General features: G+C 38.3%; 1 protein-coding gene and 1 long non-coding RNA gene across 2 annotated transcripts; one reads left to right on the forward strand and one right to left on the reverse strand.

Moving 5' to 3' along the window:
• Positions 1-577: 577 nt before the first annotated feature.
• LOC135147694 (uncharacterized) lies at positions 578-5,974 on the reverse strand. Its single transcript, XR_010285434.1, has 7 exons — positions 5,670-5,974; positions 5,485-5,560; positions 5,315-5,400; positions 5,057-5,186; positions 3,441-3,682; positions 3,296-3,367; positions 578-1,033 (listed from the first exon to the last, which is right to left on the reverse strand). It is a non-coding gene; the product is annotated as an uncharacterized LOC135147694 (long non-coding RNA).
• A 9,356-nt stretch (positions 5,975-15,330) lies between these two features.
• On the forward strand, positions 15,331-26,027 carry LOC108195880 (uncharacterized). The gene is made up of 8 exons (XM_017362885.2): positions 15,331-17,895; positions 18,538-18,670; positions 18,798-18,886; positions 20,109-20,347; positions 20,560-20,646; positions 21,778-21,877; positions 22,633-22,846; positions 22,939-26,027. Exons 1-8 carry the CDS (start codon positions 15,847-15,849, stop codon positions 25,560-25,562), a joined length of 5,535 nt encoding a protein of 1,844 aa, XP_017218374.1. The 5' UTR covers positions 15,331-15,846; the 3' UTR covers positions 25,563-26,027.
• The last annotated feature ends 48 nt before the right edge of the window (positions 26,028-26,075 follow it).

The raw sequence follows: 26,075 nt of genomic DNA on the forward strand, positions 1-26,075 counted from the left end.
ATTTATAACATCATTATAATTTTTTAATGAAATATTATATGATAATGGATTGTTATGAGTGTTTTTAGTATTTGAAACTGTTTAACAATACAATACTAATAAACTCCAAATAATAGATTCCACATTTGTAGACTTGTAGTACCAAAAGTAGAGTACCAAACCAAAAAATATAACTAAAACCTTGGATTACAAATTATACCCATGTTGGCTTATTATAGTATAGTATAGATTAGAAGCTTGTTATATTGCTTGCTCATTTGGTTATGGTTTGGGTTCACAAATGAAAATGCAGAGCCAAAAGCTTCGAATCCAGTGTCCGTGAATTCGGCACCAGCAGATGGGCTATTGTCTGCCACTCTTTTCTTGTTTGTCAAATAGATGAAAGTGATCGGTTATGTTGTGCTCTCGAGTGAGAAAAAGTGCTTCTGAGGATCTTTCTCCAAGTTTTTTCTATGCGCCGCAACTTCAATGCAAATGCATATAACATCTGGTTGCTGATTAGTACAGATTTAATGTTTGTGATGACCACTAACACTGGCTATGTATAGTGTTTACACTTACACTATAGGAAGAAGCATCTTTACCTAATTAAAAAAAAAAAAGGAAATCTCGAATTGCAGGCTGCCATTTTTGTTTCTCAGAAAAAATACAGTAAAATGCTGTTGTACAGATTAAAAGTTAGAAGTACTCAATCATCGTACAGGCTCAAGAAGTGACCGTAACCTGCTGTGATCCTTATTTAAAACCGACAACTTTTACAAACACCATTAAGAAGTGCAATAATTTACAAGAGGTTATGAAATGTTGATGTAGGTACATATGAATACTACTGCTAACACAGATTGTACTGCCTGCTTATTGTGTTTTCTTCTAAAATGATATCTCGGTCTAACGTTTATTTATTAGAACATGTATGTCTCAATCTTCTCTGGATTGCTGCCTTATCTGCTCCGACAACCTTGTCAATTGCTTTTCCCCTTTTTATCATTACGAATGCTGGCAATGCCTGCACAACGTACTCCCGATCCACTGCCTACATGAACAACATGCATAAGACGGACTTTAAACAAATACAGAGGGAGAGGGAACAATATTAAGATTGTAATTTCTACTTTTAGAGCATACGCCTCTATTTTTTTTAGATCCTGCAGCAAAGAAGAAAAAGTAACCGTTTATATTTAGTGCCTTTTTTATCTTGTGAATATAATAGCTTCCCTTGTTGGTTGTGTTAAGCCGCAGGACAGAACATTAAAGTTTTAGTAAAGAATTAATTATACTAACGGCACAATCATATTAGTTATTAAATCCACTTTGACATAGGCTTCGCTGACTTCTTTTACAAGATCTCATTCTTAAACTAATATTTGTCATGCAACAATCATGCTAAATAATGAGCACATCAAAATGCATATACATAAGTTTGGTGATTAATATCACTTAAGCACCCATCAAACCCGTCAAAAGTAGCACAAGACTTTTCAGATCACAATTTCCTAAACAGTCATTACCTTGCTCATTTAATAGCAAATGGAACTACACACTGCTACAAGAGGTAGTAAGAAGAAAAGGATTGCAAATAGACCAGAAAAGTGATGACATCCAGTTTTTCAACTCTCTCGCTATGTCCCCATGCATTGATCTGAGGATAATGTCCCCATACTTTGGTGATGTCCAGCATTTTCTAAATATATATATGAGTTTGTTAAAGGTTTATAATTGATTCAAATCAAGGCCTAACAGTTCAAGATTTGCTGCGAATCTCTTAACACACACAAATACAGGACACCTTTTCCAAGAAAATATGGTAAAGGTCACTTGACCACTTGCTTATTAGTTAAATTCGATAAATAATTGACACTCACATTTTCCCGTTTTATGTTACTCGAATGGCACTAAATTCCATCTCATGATGTTAACATAGAATAAGAAAATTTAAAACACTTAAGTTATGGATTTTGATTTTCTGTAATATATCCCTCTGCTGAATAAATTGGAGATTGAGTATTGTGTAAAAATATAGAGGTTAATCTAAGAATTACTAAATGCTGAGTAAGACTCAAACTCAGGACTTGATCAAAGCTACTAAAACTTGAATAAAAATTTTAAGTAGATTGTGACTTTCTGAAACAGATGTATCCACTACTTTTTTTTTGCAACATGATTAAAATAGAAGCGTGCAGAAATCTTATTGGATTCTTATTAGATGTTTCTTCTATGAGAGACAAAATTTACAAAAACCTATTAGAACTCGAGCAAGATAAGAACCATAATATGACTGCTTACAGTTTTAACTTGCATATTGTATCATCAATATATATGATCATTGACACACTCTTAATCTCTCAAACTATCTGTTCTACAGCTTCTCTATCTTTCACTTCCAAAAAAATTAGTACTAATATTGTTATATCTCATCAAACAGAAATGTTATTTTAGCAAGAAATACAATCCAACTCACTGCAGACCTTGAATCCATGGGCAGAAGCACATACTATCAAAAACTATAACTATTTGGGATGACAGGTCAGGAGATTAGGATATTGAAAAAATAGACTTTCTAAATATATAAATCATACTCTCACAGTCTCACTTCCATATAGACTTAAAAGAAAGAGAAAACACAAGTCTTCTCCGGCCCATTATTCTGACACACTACCAATTCATTGGTGCGATGAAAATACAAGTTCAAGCTAAAATGTGTAATTGGAAAGTCAGGAGAAAGTCATCAAGTAAGCAGGAGGTTCAACTTTTCATATTCACTTTATTGTTCCTTTGCTCACCCCTCTCTCCCTATACATACAGCTAGAAAATTCCTCTACTCATTATCAGTTCTGTACCTAACAATAAATAGAGATAAGTCCTCTGTAGTAGTTTACTGCTAATACAAACACGACAAATTACCTAAAAAGCATTCGTTCGATAATTTTTTTCAATGCATCTCCTGGGGTGGTGTATATCCTGATGGACGATAATACCAAGATCAATTGCAATCAAAATCTTTTGGTGGTCCTGTGAGGGCCAAATTGGCCAAGATGTGACTCTTGAAAATAGATTGAGCCTGATATAGCATTTAATGAGACTTGGTCACTACATGGGTTCATGGCGATGTCTTTTATATTAAAGTGATCAAATGAACCCTTTTCCTTTCCTTTTATCCAATTATATTATCACTTATTTTCAGAAGTATAACAAGATAGGTTTTTATGTATAGTTCACTAATATCAGCAATATCATTCTTCAGTAAAAATGTATAATAAAGAATCTAGTATATGTGGAGGAGGAAAGATAAGCGTACAATATAAGTAGATGAGGAATTTAAGCAAGCCCTGGTGGAAGTTCCCCTGATAAGTTGTTGTTGTCAAGTAACCTGCAAATGATTGTGTTTAAACCGAAAGCTAAACGACAAGTGAATTACATGAAAAGATTGACCAACGACTTACAAGTGAACAAGTTGCTACATTCTAACTGAAATGCACACTTCCAATTTAGCAAAGGATAACATATATGCGAGCAAACCCATAATATTATCAAAAAGCATTTAGCATGATCCCACGAGTAAATAAAAAGAAGTCACAACCCACTTTTCCTTTATCATAAGCTCACAGATGAAACTTCCTGAGTGCCCAAGGGGGTCAGAGCTACATGAAAGCTGGAGCTGTTTGATGCCACGGAAAATCTCAACCTAATATAATAATTCCAAAAACTCAGGTAAGGAAATGAATGTGTCCAGCAGATGGGGAAAATAGAGCGACATCATTTCTATGGTTCACATGTTTCTGTGGTTGAGTAGGTAGTCAATAGACCCAATACTATTCAGAAAAATAGGGTGCTTAAAAGCTTCAAAACATATAACATTAACACTTTCTCCAAAATTGACCTAATTGTTTACAGTTGAATTGTCCACCTAATGTTATCCAAATTTCAGAGCCCAGCGCTTTAGGATTGTGTTTTGTATTAGTAGCATTAATACAGAGATTCGTGCAGAACAGTTTACTACAACGGCTGAAACTATGTCAAGATATCAGCAACACTAAAAAAGAAATCAGAATTAGGACATAACTGAATGTATTATGCAGGTTGCGCAGGTGGTAAAACATATTATCAAAAGGCTGAAGTTGAAACATACAGATACACATACAACTCCACATTCATCATACTCATCCTCCTAAAGTATATCTACAAGTATTAGCAATCAGAACCTGAAAAAAGAATGGAATATAGCTGTATTTAGTCCTTGCTGCACAAGTCTCACGCATGTCTTCAGGAATTCCTCTGGCAAGTAACTCGGTGTCACGGTGTGTATACTGCCACACCCCAGGGTGCAGTGGGTTACCTAAGTGTTGGGACCCCTGCTTCCCGACTTATAAGTAATTTTTTTCTCAGCTTATTTATCTTTTAGACACAAAGATGAACTATCTTTACTAAATCTTGCTTCTAAATAAATTTTAACTCATTACAACCCTGCTTATTAGACCTTGAAGCAAATGAAAGAATTCAAATTTTGAGAAACCTAATAGCAATATGCCTAAGCTTAATCTTCAAATTTGAAGCTAGACAATATATTGAACAAGCAGTAATAATGTATTCAAAAGCAAACAAGAGAATGCAATAGAAACATAAAAAGAACAAAGTCGGGTTTGTTCAATAATATGCTACAATCATACGACCAAGAAAAGATAAAACGAAAGTTCAAAGTTGCATGCTCGATCCCGATGCCCCCAATTCCTATCCATCCAATTCTAGACTAAAAAGTTACACATGTTGCCTTAGAATTAGCTGAGATCTCCTGCCAGTTGATGCTCAAGTCGATACAGTATTATATAGCTAATAGACACCATTAATCATTAATCATAAATTCATTTTTTTCTCTTCAATTAGCCAACAAAAAATGGTTTCAGTTTATTAAAATTTCCTCTTACTTGCCAAAATAACGCCATTTCATCATGTATTGAAGTGACAATTGAAACATAACAAAATAAACTATTTCAACAGATAATCCTCCTACAAAATTCAGATGATCCCCTTACAAAATTTATTAACCGAGTAAGAAAGATACCTAATAGTTTTAATAATAAAATCCTCTGCTCGCTTCTGAGCATCCATTGACATTTTCACTGGAGAAGGCAACCAATCCTCATCATCTCACTCATCAATTTTTGTAACTGTTTACCAGCTAGATTATCAGCCTAATTTACAGAAAATAAAAAAGAGTAGACACATTAAAAAAGCATACAAATCAATCAACTGAACAAAAATCAAGCTAGGCTATGATAGCATAAAAACAACTTTAAGCTACACCAAGAAACAACTGAACTTAAATCCAACGACCGGTCTCCATCTGTTAGCTTCCTTTTTTAAGAGGAATTTGAACGCAATCATCATCATCATCATCATCATCATCTATCAATTCAATTAATTTTCAAACATTACATATGTAGACACACAGAATCATATGTGTACGTAAATGAAAAATTAGAAACGAACCGTATGAAGAAACAAGATCAAGAGGCTAAACGCGGCTGTAATCGAACAGAGGCTCGAGTTATTCGTTATGATCTTCCTGTAAGATTAAATTGAAGAGAGATTATGATATATAAATACAAGTATAGATACAAATTTTAAATTTTAAACCCAGAGAAATTCAAATGAAGATTAGGGGCGAGAACTACCATTATTTCAAATACAAATATTTTCCTGCTTCACCCTGAATACCAATTCGATTGGCTTTCAGCAGCTGAATACCCCCCGGAGCCTTCAAAGACACTGCTCACGTGTAATGTACTTGCTAAATAGACCTGATAATCACGCAGCCATGTAGCCTGCCGACGTGCTTCGAAGCGCCACAAAGAGGCTAAAATCGCCGCCAAGGAGGCGGTAGAGCTGAGCAAAAGAGGGGACATAATGAGAGACTGGAAAGGCAGCAAAAAGAGGCCGAAAGGGTGACCGGAGGAACTGGAAAGCAAACAGCCACGAGGAAGTAACTAAGAGGTGAAAAATGCCGGCATCAATAGGGGTAGTATAGTAAAATCAGAGGAGATTAAAACGTGGCATGTTGCCCTATTATATATATATATAAAGATAAAGATAATGACATTGGGGGTCATTTTGATTTAATGTGTTTTTTTTTTTTTTTGAAAAGCAATTTCATTAATATAAGATAACCTCTCCCTAGGAGGAGAGCCAAAAGAAACACCGGCCAAACGCCACCCATATCTCCAGCTTATATCATGACACTGCAGCAACTAGGATCAACCAAAATACCAGAGACTAACAAAACTACTAGTACTAGACATGGACTACAATGGGCTAAACTAAATACTACGCCGAGAACAAAAGTGCAGACAAGAAAAGAAAATCAGGCCTGCATAACTACCGCCCCATCTTCAGCATCAAGGTCGTCCTCATAGACGATATCCTGGAGATCTGGTTCCTGGTTAGCAGGCACCAGAGGCGCGAGCTGAAAGCCAGCCATGTTCAGGAAGTTTGCTGCGAGACCAACAGCCAAAGGACCATCCTCCTCGTTTGCCATGAGCACCTCCAACTGTTCTAGCTCCTCTTCCACCATTTCCGCCTCCAGAAGGTCCGGATCATGAGGTCCCAGACCGATATCCAAGTCCATCAGCTCCGCAGCACGGCCAAGAGGCTCAGAGAAGAGGAAAACCCTAGTGAAAAGCTCAGCACCCAGGAGAGCGAGGTACGTTGCTACTTTGTTCCTACGAGCATAAACAAAGCGAATGGAGCAGTTCCAGGTCTGGCTATTCTTCAGCACCAGAATCTGTTGCACGATACTTGAAATCTCCACCGACGCATTTGCGTTTGGGAATTTAATCGCCCCAAACGCCTCCAAGTTGTCAGTCTAGACAATGACCCGGCGAGAATCACCCAGGTAGGCACGACGCATCCCACTAAAGATTGCCCACAACTAATTGCCTAAAGGAGAGAGCCTTCTGATCGAGCCTGCAGCACATGTGATCATCTCCCCATTGAAACTGCGAAGGATCACTCCAAGCCCAGTTGTGTTACCATTGCCTGCCTGAACAGCCAGAGTAACACCGTGACAATTGACCTTAACCATCCCATGAGAGGGAGCTGACCAAGAGTTCATGATGAGAGAAAACAAAGCACAAGAGAGGAAACTACTATACCAGCTCTTGAACAAACTAAAACACAGAATATATAGGCTGGAACAAAACCCAGAGTAAACCTAATAACCGGGGGGTAAAACAGGGGACTGGACAAACGGCACAAACAGTGTAAAGTTGGCGGCCATGTGCAGATGAAAGATTTGCCAAATCTTGGACAATCTTGAAAATCTTTCAAAGCAGACTTATAGCCTTGAAGCTATAGAAACAGAAAACCTAAACCTTGCCAGCCACTAATCTATCACTTGAGGCCCCCGATTTTGCCAAAAAATCAGCTTCCTGATTTATGGATCGATCAATGTGTTGGGCCCAAATGTTTGAAAAGTCCAGTCCATTACCGGGAGAAATCTAGATTATGAACATTTGAGTCCAGGATGCCTGCTTTAAATTTCATGAAGAGGGACACTAAAATAGAAGAGTCAGAACAGATGATAGCTTTACTATCCTTCCAGTGATAAACAAGAATTCTACAAGCCAGCAAAAAAGCCTCAAATTCCGTCGAGATACTCGAGGTCATTGTAGATGGTCCAGCTAAAATGTATATCATCTTTCTTGAAGAGTCCAGAAAAATACACCCCACACCTGATTTCCCAGCCGAGTATGCTCCATCTGTAAAAACAATTATTTTGAAAAATGTTGAAAGATGTGAGAACAACTCAACTCTTTTAAGAAGCAAGAACTGTCTTGCGCTATGAGCTGGATTCTGGAGCCAAAAGGAAAAGGATGATGGCGGTATAATGTTGGCAGCAACACTCCACTCGAAAGCCCGTAATTTGATCAACTTGGCCATAGATAAATTAGTTGTCTTGATTTTACGGAACACCCTTTCATTTCGAGCAAGCCAAAGGACCCACATCGAGGCAGCCACAGTAGTTGCCCATGCAGGATGTAGTTTATGATCTATCACTCTATCGAACAGCCAAGATAAGGATACCTCCTTGCATTCAAGGAAACTAAGTTGAACACTCCACCATGTAAAGACCTCTTTCCACACCAGTTTCACAGCATGACAATCCCAAAACAAATGTGCAGTAGTTTCAACTTCAGTGTTACAAATCTCGCATATGCCATCACCCTTCTTGATTCTTGCCTGCAATAAACGTTTTGAAGGAACAATGTCATGAGCGACTTTCCAGAGTAAGATCTTCACTTTAGCAGGAACTCTCAGACCCCAAATTTTGCTCCAAAGATTGGAAGAATTTTCAGATGGCACCATCAAATTATAGGCATCTTTTACAGAGTAGACGGCATTGTTGGGGTTCCATAAAACCTGATCAGGCCCTTGACGCGGAACAAAAGACTGCAGGACTCCTATTAACTCTAATTCTGAGACACATTCCCAGCCTCTCAAACATCGACGCCACAGACCATTATTCAGTGAAGAATCATTATTCAAACACCGTCTCATACCCTCCAACGATATACATTGATTAACACATAATGAGAAAAGCCTACTGAAACTCAACTTTAAGGGGCCATCACCTGTCCAATTATCATGCCAGAAAAATATCATAGAGCCATTTCTTACCTTCCACTCCCAACTGGAGTGATCCAACAATGTTCCAAACAGCGGCGAAGCTTGGAGACTCAGTATGTCTTTAACAAAAGGAGACACCTTCTTCCCCTGAATCTCAGCTAATGAAACAGTAACATTATATTTTGAACTAATTAACCTGTGCCACTTTTTGTTGCGCTCTGCTTGAAACCTCCACCACCATTTCCCGAGAAAGGCCAGATTTCTCTCCTTAATTCTATGAAGTCCCAGACCACCTCCAACTTTAGGAGAGCACACCGCCTTCCAATTCAATAAGTGTAAAGTACGCTTCTCAACCTCTGCACCTTTAAACTCACCCCATAGAAATTTTCGCCGGAAACATTCTAATTTACGTAGTACTCCAGCTGGAATCTTGTGAAGTCCTAACCAATATGTTGGAATACTATCCAGGCAAGCTTGGAGGAGGGTTATTCTGCCCGGAAAATTTAGCGAGGCAAGCTTCCACCCCGAAAGTTTATTCTTAATCGACGCCAACAAGGGATCCCAAAAATTTTCTGAAGACGGATTCTTGCCAACCCAGGCCCCTAAATATTTGAAAGGAATTCTACCGGCATTGCATCCCAACAACGACACCCAGGGGCCTAATTTTTCGATAACATTGCACGGATGATAAATAAAACTCTTAGCAAAATTTACTTTAAGACCTGATATAATCTGGAAGAGATTCAACACGCTTTGTACCCCTCTCACTGACTTTTCATTATTCTGAATAATCAGAATTGTATCGTCCGCATACTGTAAGTGTGTGAAAGAATCGCCCCCTCCTGGAATCTCAATGCCATCAATAAGACCCCCCTCCCTGGCTTTTGTTAGTAGGCGACTCAATAATTCTCCTACCATAATAAACAAGTAAGGTGCCAGGGGATCACCCTGACGCAGGCCCTTCTGAGGAGAAAATTCCTTGGATGGTGTTCCGTTAATCAATACAGACATGCGAGTAGATTTCAGGATCGAGCGGATCCAAAATAACCATTTACTACCGAACCCCAAAGACTGCATTACATGGATCAAGCATTCCCAGTTTATAGAATCATAAGCTTTGGCAAAATCTATTTTAATTACTAAACCATCCTGGTTAGAACTTTGCAAATGATGAATCAGTTCATTGAGCATAAGAATTCCTTCTCCAATGTTTCTCCCTTTAACAAACGCTGTTTGTGTATCAGTGATCAAGCCGTCCATTCTGAATTTCACCCTATTAGCTAAAACTTTCAGAAGAATTTTGAAGGTGGAATTAATTAGGCTGATTGGACGGAAATCTGATACGCACTGCGGATTCTGTTTTTTGGGGAGCAAAACAATGAACGAGGAATTGGCACCTTGGGGAATATAGGCTAACCTGTGAAAATCCTCGAAGAACCTCTTCAACTGGGGCCAGATAAAAGGCCATAAACGTTTGATCCAAGCGGCATTAAAACCATCCGGGCCTGGCGCTTTTAGTTGACCACTCTCTGACAGTGCATGCCAAATCTCCTCCATCGAGAATTCACTCTCAATATCCAACCTTGCTTGAGAACTTAGTTTCTTATCGAAAATCATGGAGCAATCAAAAAGCAGCTCCGGGTGCCGCTCAGTGAAGAAGTCAGAAAAGTGTCTGAAGAACTCATATTTGATGGCATGAGGATCAGAGACAAGAGAACCACCCAAGTTCAATGCAAAAATCGAATTTGATTGGTTTCGAGCCTTGATAGCCTGGTGGTAAAAACGGGAGTTAACATCCCCCTCTCTGGTCCATTGAATTCTCGATTTCTGTTTGAGGATTGCTGTCTGTGAATTATAGCAAGACCTTAATTCATTCCATACCACCTGTTTCTGTTTATCTACTTCATTTAGAGAGTCCAGCTTTGAGATCTCATCCTCAAGAGATTTAATTCGGTTCTGAATTCTATCACGCCAATTGGCACTCCAAACTCTCAGTTCCTGCTTTACCAATTTCAGAGATGAAAACACTCCTGTAGACGCACGAGTAGGCGACTTGAACACATTTTCAAGCACTGAATTCATGTCCAGGTGATTCAACCACACATCAAATGCTTTGAAAGATTTTGGACCCCAATTGATATTAGAAGAAGCCAAAGATAAGGCACAATGATCCGAATGTCTGCGCTGCCATTTGGAAGCTGCCCATGGATGATTCCTCAACCATAAGTCGTTTACAAAGATATGATCCAATTTGCTTTTCCTGTTAGCCGGACCAAACCAGGTGAACTCCAATCCCGGAGGAGTAATTTCAATAAGACTATTCCTTGAGATGAACTCGTTAAAGTCGGCAATACCTCTAATACTAAAACTACATTTACCCTTCACACAAATACAATTGAAATCCCCCATTAGACACAGAGGCTCAGAATTGAATTTTGTGATAAGCTCCGATAAATTGTTCCAGCATTCTAACTTTTCTTTGAGATCAAGAGGGCCATACACATTTACTATATTAATGTATTTTGCATCCCTGCAAACCGCCCTAAACCAAATCCAGTGCTTTGACTGAAAACATTCGACTGACAAAAACAAAGCTTTACTCCAACCTATCATCAACCCTCCTGATTGGCCTACGGCCTTTTCTGCAATCCAGCTAAAGTTAACAGATTCCCAAAACTGGGCAACATACTCTCGACCTGGGTCGCAACATTTTGATTCCTGAATTAAGAATATTTGAGCTCTAGATTCCCTAAGTAGGCGACAGCAGTTCCGCCGTGCTACTTCATTACAAAAACCTCTCACATTCCAACTTACTATAACGCAATCTATCATTTAAATAATACTTATGAAGAAGAGAAAATAAACACCTTTTCCGACTTAAGACTGGATTCTGTCCTCAATGAATTTCAAGATTTTTTCCTTTGGGAACAGCGGATGTAAGCCTGTCCGCTCGCCCATTTGCCAGATGGCCTGGATATTTGATTCTCTATCAAACGGTCGAAAACCTCCAGGAAGTTGTCTTTTAGGTGTACTACCCCACTTTCTAGAAATGCGGCGATCAATAGCCCAAGGACGAACATACATGCCAGGAATCCACTTGGAAGGCTTATATTTCTTCTTGTGTGCTTTGAGTTTAAAGTCGAAATAACTCAGTTTTCTCGCCTTTCGTGTTCGCCCACAGTTGCGTTTGATTTTTAGTCCCTTAAGCATGTGAACCATGGATGAGTGCTCATCCACACTTGGAGAGTCTGAGTAGAACTCCTCAGAAGTGTCAGGTGACGGTGGCTGGAAACACTCTGAAATGCTGTCCTCTTCTGATAAATTACCATCCCGAAGCTGCCAATTTTCAACCAATGGAGCGATTTCATGAAATTGGTTCTTTAGCGATGAATCAGTCAGGCTCAAACATTCCTTGCTATGTAAAACCACCTCTGCGTCCTGCCCATAGTCATCAAACATACTGGCTCCTAAGTTCCAGTCCTGAATACGCAATTGACGATATTCTATCTCATCAATGATGGGGTCGCAGAGACGTAATTCAGAGTCTGTTCCAGATGAAGAGTGGTTATTCTGATCCGGAGAAAAACGTTCCTGTACAACCTCAGGTCCCCCCTCCTCTGGATTCTCTAAATCCTCTATATAAGAGCAGTTGGACACCACATCTTGAGATTCACCCTTGCCTTGCCCACTCCACCCGCTTTCCTCTGAGAACAAGTTTGCACCCTCCATATCCATTCGAGGTCTGGCAGACTGCACATTATCCCCCTTAAAAGAATATAAAGGCACTCTTTCTTCTAAGACCGTGATTGTGAAAATCTGTCCCATTGTCTTGACCTCTATAGTTTCAGCAATTTCATGCATTACTAGAGTTGAGATGCATAATTGTGGATTAATGATGTGCTGATTTCGAATACAACTAACCCCTTTACTGAGTAGCATACCCCATTTGGACACTATGAGTTCGAGGATCGGATCGGACTAAGCACACACCGGGAGACCATGTAATCTAATACCAGTTACACGGGGCAAAATCAGATCCTTTATTGCAACATCTCTCTGACTTAAGACTGATAGTTCTAACGCAGAAAGATCCAACTCCTTCTTTGACCCTACATCTTTACAAGACAGCATGAACACTGATGGACCCAGTTTAAGCACCTCCACGTGATAGATACCATTAGCCACCAATATTTCCCATAAAGAATCAGGTGCATAATCATTTGCCAGTTCAATACGCACACTCCGTGCAACCCTCTCCATCCATTCAGGTAAACCTTCAGTCGGAAACTCGACCACCGGGGTATCCAAAGGGCTTTGAGGATCTTTTGTGAAGTTAGATGGCCGGGCCTTCTCATTCGAGCTAGAACCTTGTGGCCCTTTCTTGGTTGAAAGATCATTGCCTAAAGGGGGGGGAGTGGCGAGTACGACGCATTGACTTCACACCCTTTTGCCAATCAAACACAATCTTCCTATCCTTGATATAAACCGGTGACTTTGAGTGGAGTAAGCCATAAGCATCTTCGGGAGAGAAGAATTTGATAAATCCATATTTTCTATTCCGACGATCTCGCTTCGAAGGAATCACTATATCTCTAATACGACACCATTTCTTGAGGCCTTTCCATATTTCTTCACAACTCGCCTCATCACTGAAACCGGTGAAATACAGATCCAATTTTTTAGACGGTTGGGGGCTAAGTGGCTCTGGAATGAAGGAGTTGAAAACGGGTCGAGGACCGCTTGGAGACTTAAGTAGGGTGTCTTTATAAGGGGTTCTGGTGGAATTCCCGTGACCAGGTTTGATCCGGGGATGGCGATGGATTTGTTGGAGAGCATCGGAGATGGCCTTGTCGGAGTTATAAGCCACTCCTTGCATCGTTTGTTCATCAACCAAATCTTTATGAGAAAAAATGAAGTTAATTGACTGTACCTTTTGATTCCGCGGAGAAGACGGTTGCTGGACATTGTCGTGCTGTGTAGCTCGGCGGCGGAGAGACCCGTAGTGGATCTGATTCAAAGCCATACGGACTGCATCATTGTCATGGTCTAGATCACACTTAAGTGTGTTAGGGTGGACTAGGTCCTTGTGAGCCCAGATGAAGTCAATTGTGTTCTTGTGCTGTTTCTCTGCTATTGCTCGCTGCTTACCAAAAGCCAGCTCTTCATTCCTCAATCTGCTCGCCCTCTCCCATTCTCCTGAATTCAGTAGGTCTGTTGTTAGGGAGATGATTGCTTCCTCCTTTCCATTGACAGCCTCTGTGAATAGCTTTTTTGATGTTCGCTCATAGAGGTAGCGAATCCGAGTCCTAGCAATTTTAAGCAACCTAGAGTTGCCTTTCTGAATGGCCTGAAGCATCTCAGTTTCTAAGAGGAAGCCATATTGGGAGATGTTGTCGGCGGTGATCTTGTCGGAAAAATCAACGGTCTGGTTTTTGAAATTTGAAAAATTATCACTCCCTTTCTCTCTCATCGTCTGATTCTAAATATTTTTGAGCCATCAATTTTACTTAATTTAAAAGATTAGTAAATTAATTTAAATTATTATTTTAGTTTGAATCGTGAATTCAATGCGTACATTCTCATTTTTACTTCATTGATTATGAGAAACATCTTCTAACTCAACATATTTATGAATACAAATTAAATTTGCTAATATCCTCCCGCAAATTGATTATTTACCGTGGAAGTGATATAAAATAGTTTAGAAAAGAATATTATAACAGTCCAACAACCTATTAAATGAAGGGATGTGATTGGTGAGAAGTAGTAAAAAATTAATTCAATTTCGTGTAAAATAATAGTCTAGTTTGACATGAGTACTTCATGCATGACAAATATAATTAATGATTATACACATTGATATGAGATTATCATGATAAAGATTTAGTGATGTTAAAACTAGAATATGCTGACTATGAAGTAGATAAGTTGATAATTTAACCTTTTATGCTAAAAACAGAGACATTGTGTTATATTTTTTGCACACCAGAAGATATTATCATTATGCACTAACCGGTAACAAACGGCCTTATTGTCGGACAGACAGAGGTAAGCAATCTAAGGAGATTTTCCGTTTGATATAAAAAATGCAACAAACTAATAAACTAATTAAAGATGATCAATCGTTGATTCTTGCATAAACTCTAAGAAATAGTCAATTTTATATGAGAGATCTTAACACATAATTGGAGGTACCAGAGAGCTTGATAGTAACACCATAAGGAGTTACAAGAGGTGAAACACATCTAAAGGGTTTGAGCTTAAAATCTAGTGGAATGATTATAGATTTACAATGTTATATACTTGATCGCTCAAGAATGGTGAGAGCATATTGTGGTTGAGAAATTTAAAATCCTACTAGTATTAGGGAGATCAGAATATCATTTATTTTTTGAAAAATTACAAGATAAATCATGAAATTTTGATGGGCAAAGGTCTAAGTAAATAAAGATACAAACGTAGAAAATATCTTACGATAAACATATCATCTGCATATAATATAAAGAATCAACTAGACTATCAAAAAATCAGAAGAAACAAGAAATTTGTTAACACTCTAGAACACAAGGGAGAATGTCTGAAATATTTTAATACGGAGTACTATGTTACTATACTATGTGAATTTTTGAGACTAAAGTCTAAAGAAAAGACAACATCATAATCCTGGAAATAGAAAGTTGTGTTGTGTTATATAAAGCACTCTGCACACAAATACATACACACAGTAATTACATATTTATAAAACAAAGACATAAAAGACCCAACAAGAAAACAAATCCTAACTATCTTTCTTTATTCTCCCCATTTACAAATATATATAATTTGCCTTGTGATTTGGGGTATTGTACGGCGATCCTATTTGCCGATTGTCAATTGATCTCCGGTGAGCTCAGGTAAGGATAATTATACAAACTTTACCCTTTTACGTTTAAGAAAGTGTATCTATATATTTTCTTGAATTAAGGGTTATTGTTAAAATTTGAATTCTGGGGTTAGATCTGTGAGTTAAGGAGCTGAGAGTTTATGAAATCTTGAATTGTTAGAATTGATGTTGAGTTTATGAGGAATTGCATGCAAGTTTGATTGTAATTTGAATGTTTTAGTAGTATGTTTGGTGGAAATTATGGATTGTAATTGCATTTTATGTTGAAGTTGTGATAGTGGATTTATGGTGAAATTTGGAAATTCTTGGAGTTTGTGAGTTTTTGTGGGTGGGTTTAGGGAAATATGGAGGAGGGTATGGGATCTGCTGATAGGGGGAGTGATGTGATAAAGAAGAAAAGCTCGTCGGGTTGTTTGATTATTAAGAAGAAAGTGAATGGAGTGTCGGGGTTTGGTGGTTCGAGTTCCAAGAAGTCTCTTGAGTCGAGGAGTGAGAAGAAGAGGTCTAGGTTGGTTCTTACTGATTCGGGGTCGAGTGATGAAGTAGAGCCGGTGAGAAGGAGAGTGAGGGAAGATATTATTTATGAAAGACGGAGAAGTGGGATTGAAGATTGTAGGATGCTTGGATTTGAGAGAAAGAGAGGTGGGATTGATGTGTTTGAGTTTGACGAGTACGATGGTTTTGATGGTAAGAGGATGAGGATGGATTATATGGATGATAGGTTGAAGTTAGTTGGACGTAATGAGGATTACCAAGGTTTCGAGATTGGGTCTAGTAGAAATGTTGGTTTTGATGGGAGAAAAGGTAGCATATCAGGTGGAAAGAGTAAAGGACATAATCACAGTGGTAAGAGTAGGTATGAGGAAGAGGATGATGATGATGAATCGCATGTACCTATTTCTATTTTTAGAGAGAAGCGCCATGAAGCACTCAATGAGTCTATAAGGGTTCAAGGGAAAAACGGTGTATTGAAGGTGATGGTAAATAAAAAGAAGCAGCAGGGTTTTCCTCTTAAAGGTTCTGATAACCCAAGAGCTGAAGAGAGAATGAGTTCTAGGTCAGAAGCTGCTGTCAAGAAGAATAAAGAGATAAGACCTTCATCTTTCTCGGGTTCAAAACGACCAGAAAACCTAGATTCACTTAAGACTGAAAAAACTTATCTGAACTCTAGAAAACCATTGCCAACTTTGAGCAGCAAGGTTGAAGATAAGGATGAAGATTCGGACTCAGGTGGCAGTGAAAAGTCCCTAAAACAGGAAACGCGTGAGCAAGTTCAGAAGTTCAAGAAAGCAATTGAGAGTGAACGTAAAAGAACCACCACGCCAACTAAATTTACAAATCCGCCCAGTGGAGGCAAGGAAAGCAAAGGCAAGCGTGGCTACGGCACTGAGAAGCAGTTATTGCGGGAGAAGATAAGGAGTATGCTTCTTGATCGCGGCTGGAAGATTGATTATAGACCTAGACGAAACAGAGATTACCTCGATGCAGTTTATATTAATCCTGCTGGAACTGCTTATTGGTCTATAATTAAGGCCTATGATGCACTTCAGAAGCAACTGGAAGAAGAGGAAGATAATGTTAAACCTTTTGATGAATCTCCTTCATTTACTCCTTTACCAGAAGAGATAATAAGTAAATTGACAAGGCAAACTCGCAAGAAGATTGAACGGGAATTAAAAAAGAAGAAAAGAGATGCTGTTTGCAGTAGAAATGCCAAGGAGGTTACCATGAGAGAGTCTACCAACTGTACAGACAGTGGAGGCAGATTGCATGAAGCAGATAGTGTGAGTGGGAATGAGTCAAGTGGTAATTTATACCAGGTTAAGGCAAAGAAAGACACAGCTGAAAGACAATCTGCCTCTAACTCTCATATTATACAAGGAAGAAAAAGTAGAAAAATAGGCAGGTGTACGTTGTTGGTTCGTAATTCTGACAAGGGACTTTCAGAAGCTGATGGCTATGTTCCATATACTGGAAAGCGAACCATCTTGTCTTGGTTAGTTGACTCTGGAATTGTTCAAACGAGTGAGAAGGTGCAATATATGAATGGTAAGAAGACAAGAGTGATGCTAGAAGGCTGGATCACGAAAGATGGGATACATTGTGGTTGCTGTAGCAAAATTCTTACCATCTCAAAGTTTGAGATTCATGCAGGAAGCAAACAGCGTCAGCCTTTTCTAAATATATATCTGGAATCTGGAATGTCTCTATTGCAATGCCAAATAGATGCATGGAACAAACAAGAAGAATCAAAACGAGAGGCTTTTCACAGTGTAGATGTTAATGGTGATGATCCAAATGATGATACCTGCGGGCTATGTGGTGATGGTGGGGATCTCATCTGTTGTGATGGTTGTCCATCAACTTTTCATCAGACCTGCTTGGATATTAAGGTATGTACATACCCATATTCATAGTGCATTTCTGTGTTCTCGAATAATGGCACTGCACATACACCTTTACAAGCACCTATGAAGTCCTTCATAATATAAATGTTTGCTATTTTTAAAAGCAAAGTGCAATTTGGTGTGCTTGAATAGGCCTGGATATTAGCCAACATCTATTTTGTTGTTATGTGACTTATGTGTATGATTAAATTTTTAAGACTTCGGACTCATTATTTGTCTTTCTTTAGTATCGGTAATACTTGTTCATTGGGTTGGTGGTGGCAGGGCCCTAGGATTTGTCAATCTGTAGATATGTATTTAAAATCAGATAGGCAGTGGATACTTTAATCAGATTTTGAGCACCAATTGCTGCTGTGTAAGAACATATAAACTTGGACCCTTTCCCAACATGATGAAGATAGGTTGAAATAGTGCAGAGCTTAGTTTCTCAATCATTAACAGGGATGATGCACTTGTCGGAATTCGGATGATGCGATCTGGTCTTGGAAATGAGCCTAATTAACAAGAATGAATTGTAAACATAATGCACTTGTCTAGTTACCGAGCCTGTTATTACCGATTCTAATTTTTGTTTTGAAGAACAATTTTATTATACCTGAGGTACTTGTATCTTTATTTACACTGCAGATGCTCCCAACAGGCGATTGGCATTGTCCAAATTGTACTTGTAAATTTTGTGGGCTCGCTGGTCGGAGTAATGCTAAGGCAGATGATAGAACAGACAGCTCGCTTCTTCTGTGTAGCCTTTGTGAGAAAAAATGTAATCATGTCCATATTTCTTTTGAGACTTAAATCTAAGTGCATATTTATTCTTTCATTGTGGAAACTGTATTTTTTTTTTTTTTTTTTGATCTGGAATCTGCTTAAATTATATTTTTCCTTTCTAGACCATCAATCATGCCGACAGGATGAGTTTAATATAGCTGTTAATTCAGGAGATGCAGCCAACTCGTTTTGTGGGAAAAATTGCCAAGAGGTACCACATATGACCTTTAATAGTCTCTCTCTCTACACACACACACACACACATGTATACATGTATGTATATATATGTTAGGGGGCACTATTTTAGGTTGTCTTACAATCCATATTAATTGCTGTTAAAGAAGACATTATATTTATGTTTTATGCGCCTTGCCAATTACGTATAGGTCAGTAGGTTTGTCCTTGTATGGAGATGCTAGACTTTTCCTGATTCAAGCAAGAGACTGAGATAGATCACCTGGCCTATTTGATACTCCCGATGTCCCATTTAATTCTATACGTTTCTTTTCAACTGCTCGACACGCCTTTCAATGCTCTTATAATATATAGTTCCAAAAGTTATTTTTGAGATTTTTTTTTTGAATAAAAATTTAACATCCAAACTTTAATTCAGAAAAAGAAAATTTTAAAAATAAATTACGCAACTACACTTTACAGGAGCATTAAAGTCCGTGCCGCGTCCCCGTCCCCCAATGTATACTATCCAGGGGGACGGAGGGAGTATATTTTTAGGAACCAGAAAATGTACTGAATTTTAAATATATGAGTTCCAAGTTATCAGTCTGAGCTCTGTGATATCAAATATAGATCCCTTTTGTGTTTTAAGATTAATGGGAAATCGAGTTCCTGCTAAATATGTAATGCCATGGCATGCCCTTTAGCAATGTGTTTCTTAATCCTCATAACTCATAGTGGTCTTTTACTGAAAAATAAAGGGAGGGGGTGTCTGGAATTTGGATGATTGATGGGAATGAGAATGGGAATGGAAATGAAGAGTATGTGAATGGTAAAGATATGATATCCCAATTTCCGAGGAGTATGGAGGATGTGATATGCTCACCAGAGGGAATGAGGTTTTTATTTTAAACAACCAAACTGCTTGTCTAAACATTTACACATGGGATTGAGGTTGCGATTGTCGTTAACCAGGCTCATTAACCATGAAAGAAAACCCTCTTAACCTCATTTTAGGATACGTTGTAAGGGAAGGCTGCATTATAATATTTTCTTCAGTGTTTCTTTACAATCCTGTTACTATACAGTAAGCACTCCGTTTTTTTTTTTGAATTTAATGAAAAACATGGTTGATCTTAATTTGGCTTCAAGTTATTTATTTGTTTTTTCACATTCTTCTGTTTGGAAATATATGCTATCTGGAGCATTTGCTGCTTATATCCGACAAATTAGAACTGATTATGCTATATTCTCCACAGATCTTTTCACATTTACAGAAGCTTCTTGGGGTCAAACATGAGTTAGAATCGGGATTTTCATGGTCTCTAGTTCATCGGATGGATCCGGCCTCAGAAAGATTGCACCTTGGATTTTCTCAACGGGTAGAATGCAATTCCAAGCTTGCAGTTGCACTCTCTGTTATGGATGAGTGTTTTTTGCCCATTGTTGACCGGAGAAGTGGGATCAATTTAATTCATAATGTGCTTTACAACCGAGGGTAAGTTTATGAACAGAAATTTGTTTAAAGAATTGCATTTTATCAGTTAATCAACTTGCTGCTTGTACATAGGATGATCCTCTGTTTCTTATATGCGTGTCTTCTTAAAGAATTGTACCTCATGTGTTAATAGTCGATCATAGCTATTTCTTTTTGTTGTCGTATGTTTCAGTAAAAAAGATTATCTTACAGCTTGCATTATATCTCTGCAGGTCAAACTTTGGTCGTTTGAACTTTAATTCCTTTTATACAGCTATTTTGGAGAAGGGCGATGAAATAATCAGTGCTGCATCTATCAGGTACATGTCTCGAAAATTATAATTGTTGTTAATTTACCCAAAAGAAATATGCATGTCCTTTCATATTGTTTATAATTCTACTTAGATATATATATACGAAATAGTGGTATATAATTGAGGTTAGAGATAAGATTGAAGAGAGAGGGGGGGGGGGGGGGGGGGGGGGGGGCGCTTTTAGAGAGAGTACTAGAGTTGTGGTGGCGGAAAAATATCTACTTTCATAGTTCAACATAATAGCAAAACTACAATTCTCTATAGGCTCAAATACTCAATAGTTGATCCTTAACTCAAATTTGACTCAACAGACTGGTAGAGGGTGCTTCTAGAGAGAGTACTAGAGTTGTGGCTGAAAATTATCTACTTCCATAGTTCAACATAATAGTAAAACTACAATTCTCTATAGGCTTAAATACTCAATAGTTGATCCTTAACTCAAATTTGACTCAACAGGCTGGTAGACTTGGTAATTAAATATAGTTGTTTTATTTGATCTTCAGAATTTGGATACTACAGCAGGCATTGAGTGCTTTCTTGACGCGTATCCCCCTTTGTAATCACAATTATTTATTAGTTTCCAGTTTCTTAAGGAATTATCAGTTTTCATTTAAATGTTTGAAGGAGAGAATGATAACGAAATTAGAGAAGGGCATGACTACCACAATTCTTAATTTTTCTTTCTGTATTGCAAGGCATAAACTCAGAACTTGTGTCTTCAGTTTACTTGGAAGGTCTTTCCTCACTTCGTTCTTCCATATTGCTGTGTTGCTGTACTATCCACATGTCCTTGCAGCATTAAAACTCTTTGGGAGCAAATACTGTAGCTAATATTGATTAGTATTGCCATAGCAAAGAAGCTACCGCTAAACATTTGTATATAAAAAATTTAGAGATCAATATGAGCTGAGATCTCTAAAGTTTAGCCTTCTGAATGTCTTGCAATCAATATTATGAGCTAAGTGTTGATTTATTAGTGCAAGGTCTAGGTTCATGATTTCAGCTCATTTCTTGGGATTTTTTTTACTCCTCGAATAAAGGAACTCATTTCAGTTGTTGCAGACATAGTGAATATTTGTTGTTTAGCTGCACACTCTGCGGAGTATTCTAATGAAACTGTTATGTTTTACATCGTAGGATCCATGGTTTGCAACTAGCCGAAATGCCATTTATTGGAACTCGGCATATCTATAGACGTCAAGGAATGTGTCGCCGACTTTTATCAGCTATCGAATTGGTATGAAGATATTTATTAGCGGTATTTGCTGTTGCATACATGTCTGATGAAGTGCTTTGAAATGGAGACTCATTTTATATATGAAATTGCAGTAGATCTGACTTAAGTTTCTTTATATCTAGTGGGTTTGTTATTACATTATTTGCAAGTGTCCTCACGGTCTCCTCCAGTTCTGTGGTCTGTGATCTTTTTAGTTTGCAGGGCTTCTTTTCGCCTTCTCCTGAGCGTGATAGTAAATTAAAAAATGAGAGACACAGGAATACGACAAAGCTGTAGTCTGTAGAGAACATCGATTATACTGTTCAGTAGTTCACTGTACAACTAGTACATCCTAGAGTTGCATGAAATTGTTTTTCTCCATTTTAGTGCTCATTGCCTTTGGTGGAGTTTGTAAAGCCCCTTTAGCTTAATTATTAGATCTGTCCTAATCGGGGGCCCGCCAACCAAGAACTAGCTCTCTCACAGAGATAATGATTGTAGCTCCTTTGTTGTACTAGTGCAACTCACGAACTTATATAATGCTGATGCCTTGATGTGGCTTGGATTAGGCTTGCAGTCCTTGCACCATAGTTAATTCATGTTAGATGCTTTTCTGCTAGCATGTGTTAGGTCCTTTATAAGTGGAGCCTTTATTGCGTGCTTTATTTTTGGCATTTATTCAAGTATGACTGCCGGTTTGACACTCGCGATAAACTGTTTGTTGTAGGCCATATGACATGTTTCGCGCTATAATTTTTTTTCTTTTCTTTTGGCAGGCCCTCAGCACTCTTAAAGTTGAGAAATTGATTATTCCTGCTATTGCTGAACACATGAATACATGGACTGAAAAATTTAATTTCAGTCCACTTAAGAAATCTCACAATCAGGAAATGAGGTCAATGAATATGTTGGTGTTTCCTCGTACAGATATGTTACAGAAGTCACTGATAAAGCGAGATATCGCAGAGGGAAGCATAATTAACAATTCAGGTGACAATATGTTCTTCAAGTCTTTTCTTATTGAATTTTCTCAAGTACATCTCTGGACTTTCTCTAAATATCATTTAACTCTATTCTAAAAGGTTTAGGCATGGAGTCCGCTAAAGAAAATGAAGATAGTCTTACGTTGTCCGTGTTGGGTGTATCTGAAACCAATTCTTCTCTGAAGCATGATATCAATACAGACCACAGCACTGACTTGCTGCCATTGAGTGAGCGCAGTAGCAAAGCCAGCACATTGCTATCATCTTCAAAAATCCCAATCGTCCCTTTAAATGATGTTACTGCAAAAAGTGGTGCTTTAGTTTCCTTCTGTGAAGTTAAGGATGAACCTGCTGAGGAGATGACTCCTACCATTAATTCAGTATCAGTTGACAGTTTAGCTGATACCACCACTGTCAACTTTAAGTCTACACATCCCTCTAATGAACATCCCAGTTCTTTTTTGGCTCAAAAAGCTGAACTGGGTCAATCTGTAAAGGACCATACTCAATCTTTTGTGGATGGGATCATTATTCATAAAGAGGAAGCCAAAGAAACTTCAGGTGAATTAATTGGTGTTTCTTTATGTGAAATTTCAAAAGGCAAAACTGAAGAGGATCATGTGATTGTATTCCAAAATTCTGTATCTGTTCATGATTCTGTTTCTCGTGGCACAAATGAAAGTACACTCGTTGAATCTAATATGAGTACTCACACCGCAGTTGACTTGGACAATTCTTGTGAAGTCCATATGGATAAGACTTCTGCTAACCTTCCCAAAGATTCTGTTGAGCAATTATGTTCACAGGATAATGTTGAGGACAACGCTTTACCGGAGAATTCTCTCATAAATATTGAAGAGGATCCGACAGCTATCCAGAATTCCGTACATGCACGTGATTGTGAAGGTAGACTTATTAATTCTAATACGAGTAATCACACTGCAGTTGACTTGACCGATACTTGTGAAGTCCACGTAATTAATACTTCTCCCAGAGATGCTGCCAAGCATGCCGGAAAGGATATAGTTGGTAATGAAACATTACGTGAAACTTTTGATAGTAATATCGAAGAGGATGCAACTGCTATCCAGAAGAACTCTGTATCTGTATATGATTCTGTTTCTCTTGGTGCATGTGGAAATACAGACACTGATTTTGACATGACTAATCAGACTGCATATGACTTGGACGACAGTTGTGAAGTTGATGCAAATGATACTTCGTTTAATGCCCTCATGGATTCTGGGGAGCAATTACCTTCAACGGACTTTGTTAAGGATGGCACTTTACCTGAAACTTTTGGCGCCAGTATCGAAGAGGATGCAACTCCTATCCAGAATTCTTTTTCTGTACATGATTCTGCTTCTCTTGGCGGATGTGAAAGCACACATATCGATTCTGAGAAGACTAATCTGACTGCAGTTGACTTGAATCACAATTGTGAAGTTCATCTGAATGAGACTTTTGTTAATTCCCCTAAGGATTCTGCTGAGCAATTATCTTCAAAAGATATTGTTGAGGAAGACACTTCATGTGAAACATTTAGTGGCATTATCAAAGAGGATGCTACTGCTCCCCAGAATTCTGTGTCTGTAAACGTTTTTGTTTCTCTTGGCCCATGTGAGGGTATGCCTGTCGATTTGGACAAGATTAATCCTACTGCAGTTGACTTGGACAATAGTTGTGAAGTTAAAGCGAATGACTCTTGTGTGAATTCCCAGAAGGATTCTGCTGAGCAGTTATCTTTAAAGGATTTAGTTCAGAATGACACTTCAAGTGAAGCTTTTAGCGCCACTATTAAAGAGGATGCAACTGCCTATAAGAATTCTTTGTCTGTACATAATTCTGTTTCACTTGGTGCACGAGAAAGTACACAAATTGACTCTGATATTACTAATATCACTGCAGTGGACTTGGACAATAGTTATGTTGCCAATGTGAATGACACTTCTGTTAATTGCCCCAAGGATGCTGTGGAACAATTATCTGCGAAGGAGAATGTTGAGGATGACAGTTTATGTGAAACTTCTGCCGGCAATCTTGAAAAGGATCCAGCTGTACAGAATTATGTATCTGTACAAATTCCTGTTTCTCATGACACATGTGGAAGTACACCTGTTGATTTTGACATGAGTAAACACCCTGCAGAGTACTTGGACAACACTTGTGAAGTCGACTTGAATGACACTTGTGTCAATTCTCCCAAAGATTGTGTTGAGCAATCAGCTATAGAGAATACTGTCAAGGAAGATGTTACTGCACCCAGAATTATCACCCATAAAAATGGAGGCAATGTGGTGGACGATATTCATGAAGTAGAACAGGAAGCTGCTTATGCTGAACCTTTAATGGATCCTTTCCACAGAAAATTTCAAATGAAAAATACCGCTCAAGCAATCAGTGAAGACCCATCGGAATTGAGTTCTGCGACTGATGTGGTTGGTGATGAGAAGAAGGGGGATTTGAAAAACTATATTATGGGAGATGCCCAAGAAGGAGATGTGAAGATTTCTTCCATTAAGCCTATCGTTGAATCTGGATGTGATACTTCCGTTGCTAATAGCACTTGCCAGGCCCTTAATGAGAACGAGACAGGATTCACTTCAGATGAGCGGACCAAAGATGTGAAATCTGTTTCATCTCCGTTAGACGATATGAAAAGCAATTTACATGTGATGGCTACAGAAGTTTCTCCAAACTCGTTTGATCAAGGTAGCAAGTAAGTTTATAGAACGATTTTGGAGAAATAAGTGGATATACCACTTCTGTTCAATTGTATGGGGCTTTACTCTATAGTAACTATATGTCAAGCTCAAGGGCTTCACTACATAACCACTATATGTCAAGCTCGATTCGCGGGTGCTGGTTTATGCTCTCTTAGATGTTCTGCATCGAAGTTGGCCGAAACTGAATTATCTGCTGTTTTTAGTTAAAAGTTGTCATGAGTGCATCCGAAGCTGTGGCCGAATCTTCAACTGTTTCCAAGTAAAGTTTTCATAGTCTGTAGGTAGTGTTTAAATGTCTACTGCTATGTAAAATGTCTACTGCTATGTGTCATGATAATGATGAAATCTGGGGAATTATTAGAACCTCATGCTATGGTGAAACATTTAAGCTTATGTCATGTGACAATCATTCTGAGTAAGTTTGTAAATTTCAGGTGTTTATATATCCAAACAGTTCTCGCATGCCCTTGTATACTTTCACCTTATATAGGTAAGGGGTCTTGCTCTAAT

The sequence above is a fragment of the Daucus carota genome, chromosome 7, assembly GCF_001625215.2.
Source record: "Daucus carota subsp. sativus chromosome 7, DH1 v3.0, whole genome shotgun sequence".
NCBI classification, from domain to species: Eukaryota; Viridiplantae; Streptophyta; class Magnoliopsida; order Apiales; family Apiaceae; genus Daucus; species Daucus carota.

Coding starts and splice junctions, on each gene's coding strand:
- LOC108195880 (XM_017362885.2), top strand. CDS start 15,847: ATGGAGGAGGGTATGGGATCTGCTGATAGGGGGAGTGATGTGATAAAG. Junction 18,671..18,797: donor TAGCCTTTGTGAGAAAAAAT/GTAATCATGTCC, acceptor TTTCCTTTCTAG/ACCATCAATCATGCCGACAG. Junction 22,847..22,938: donor AAGCATAATTAACAATTCAG/GTGACAATATGT, acceptor CTATTCTAAAAG/GTTTAGGCATGGAGTCCGCT.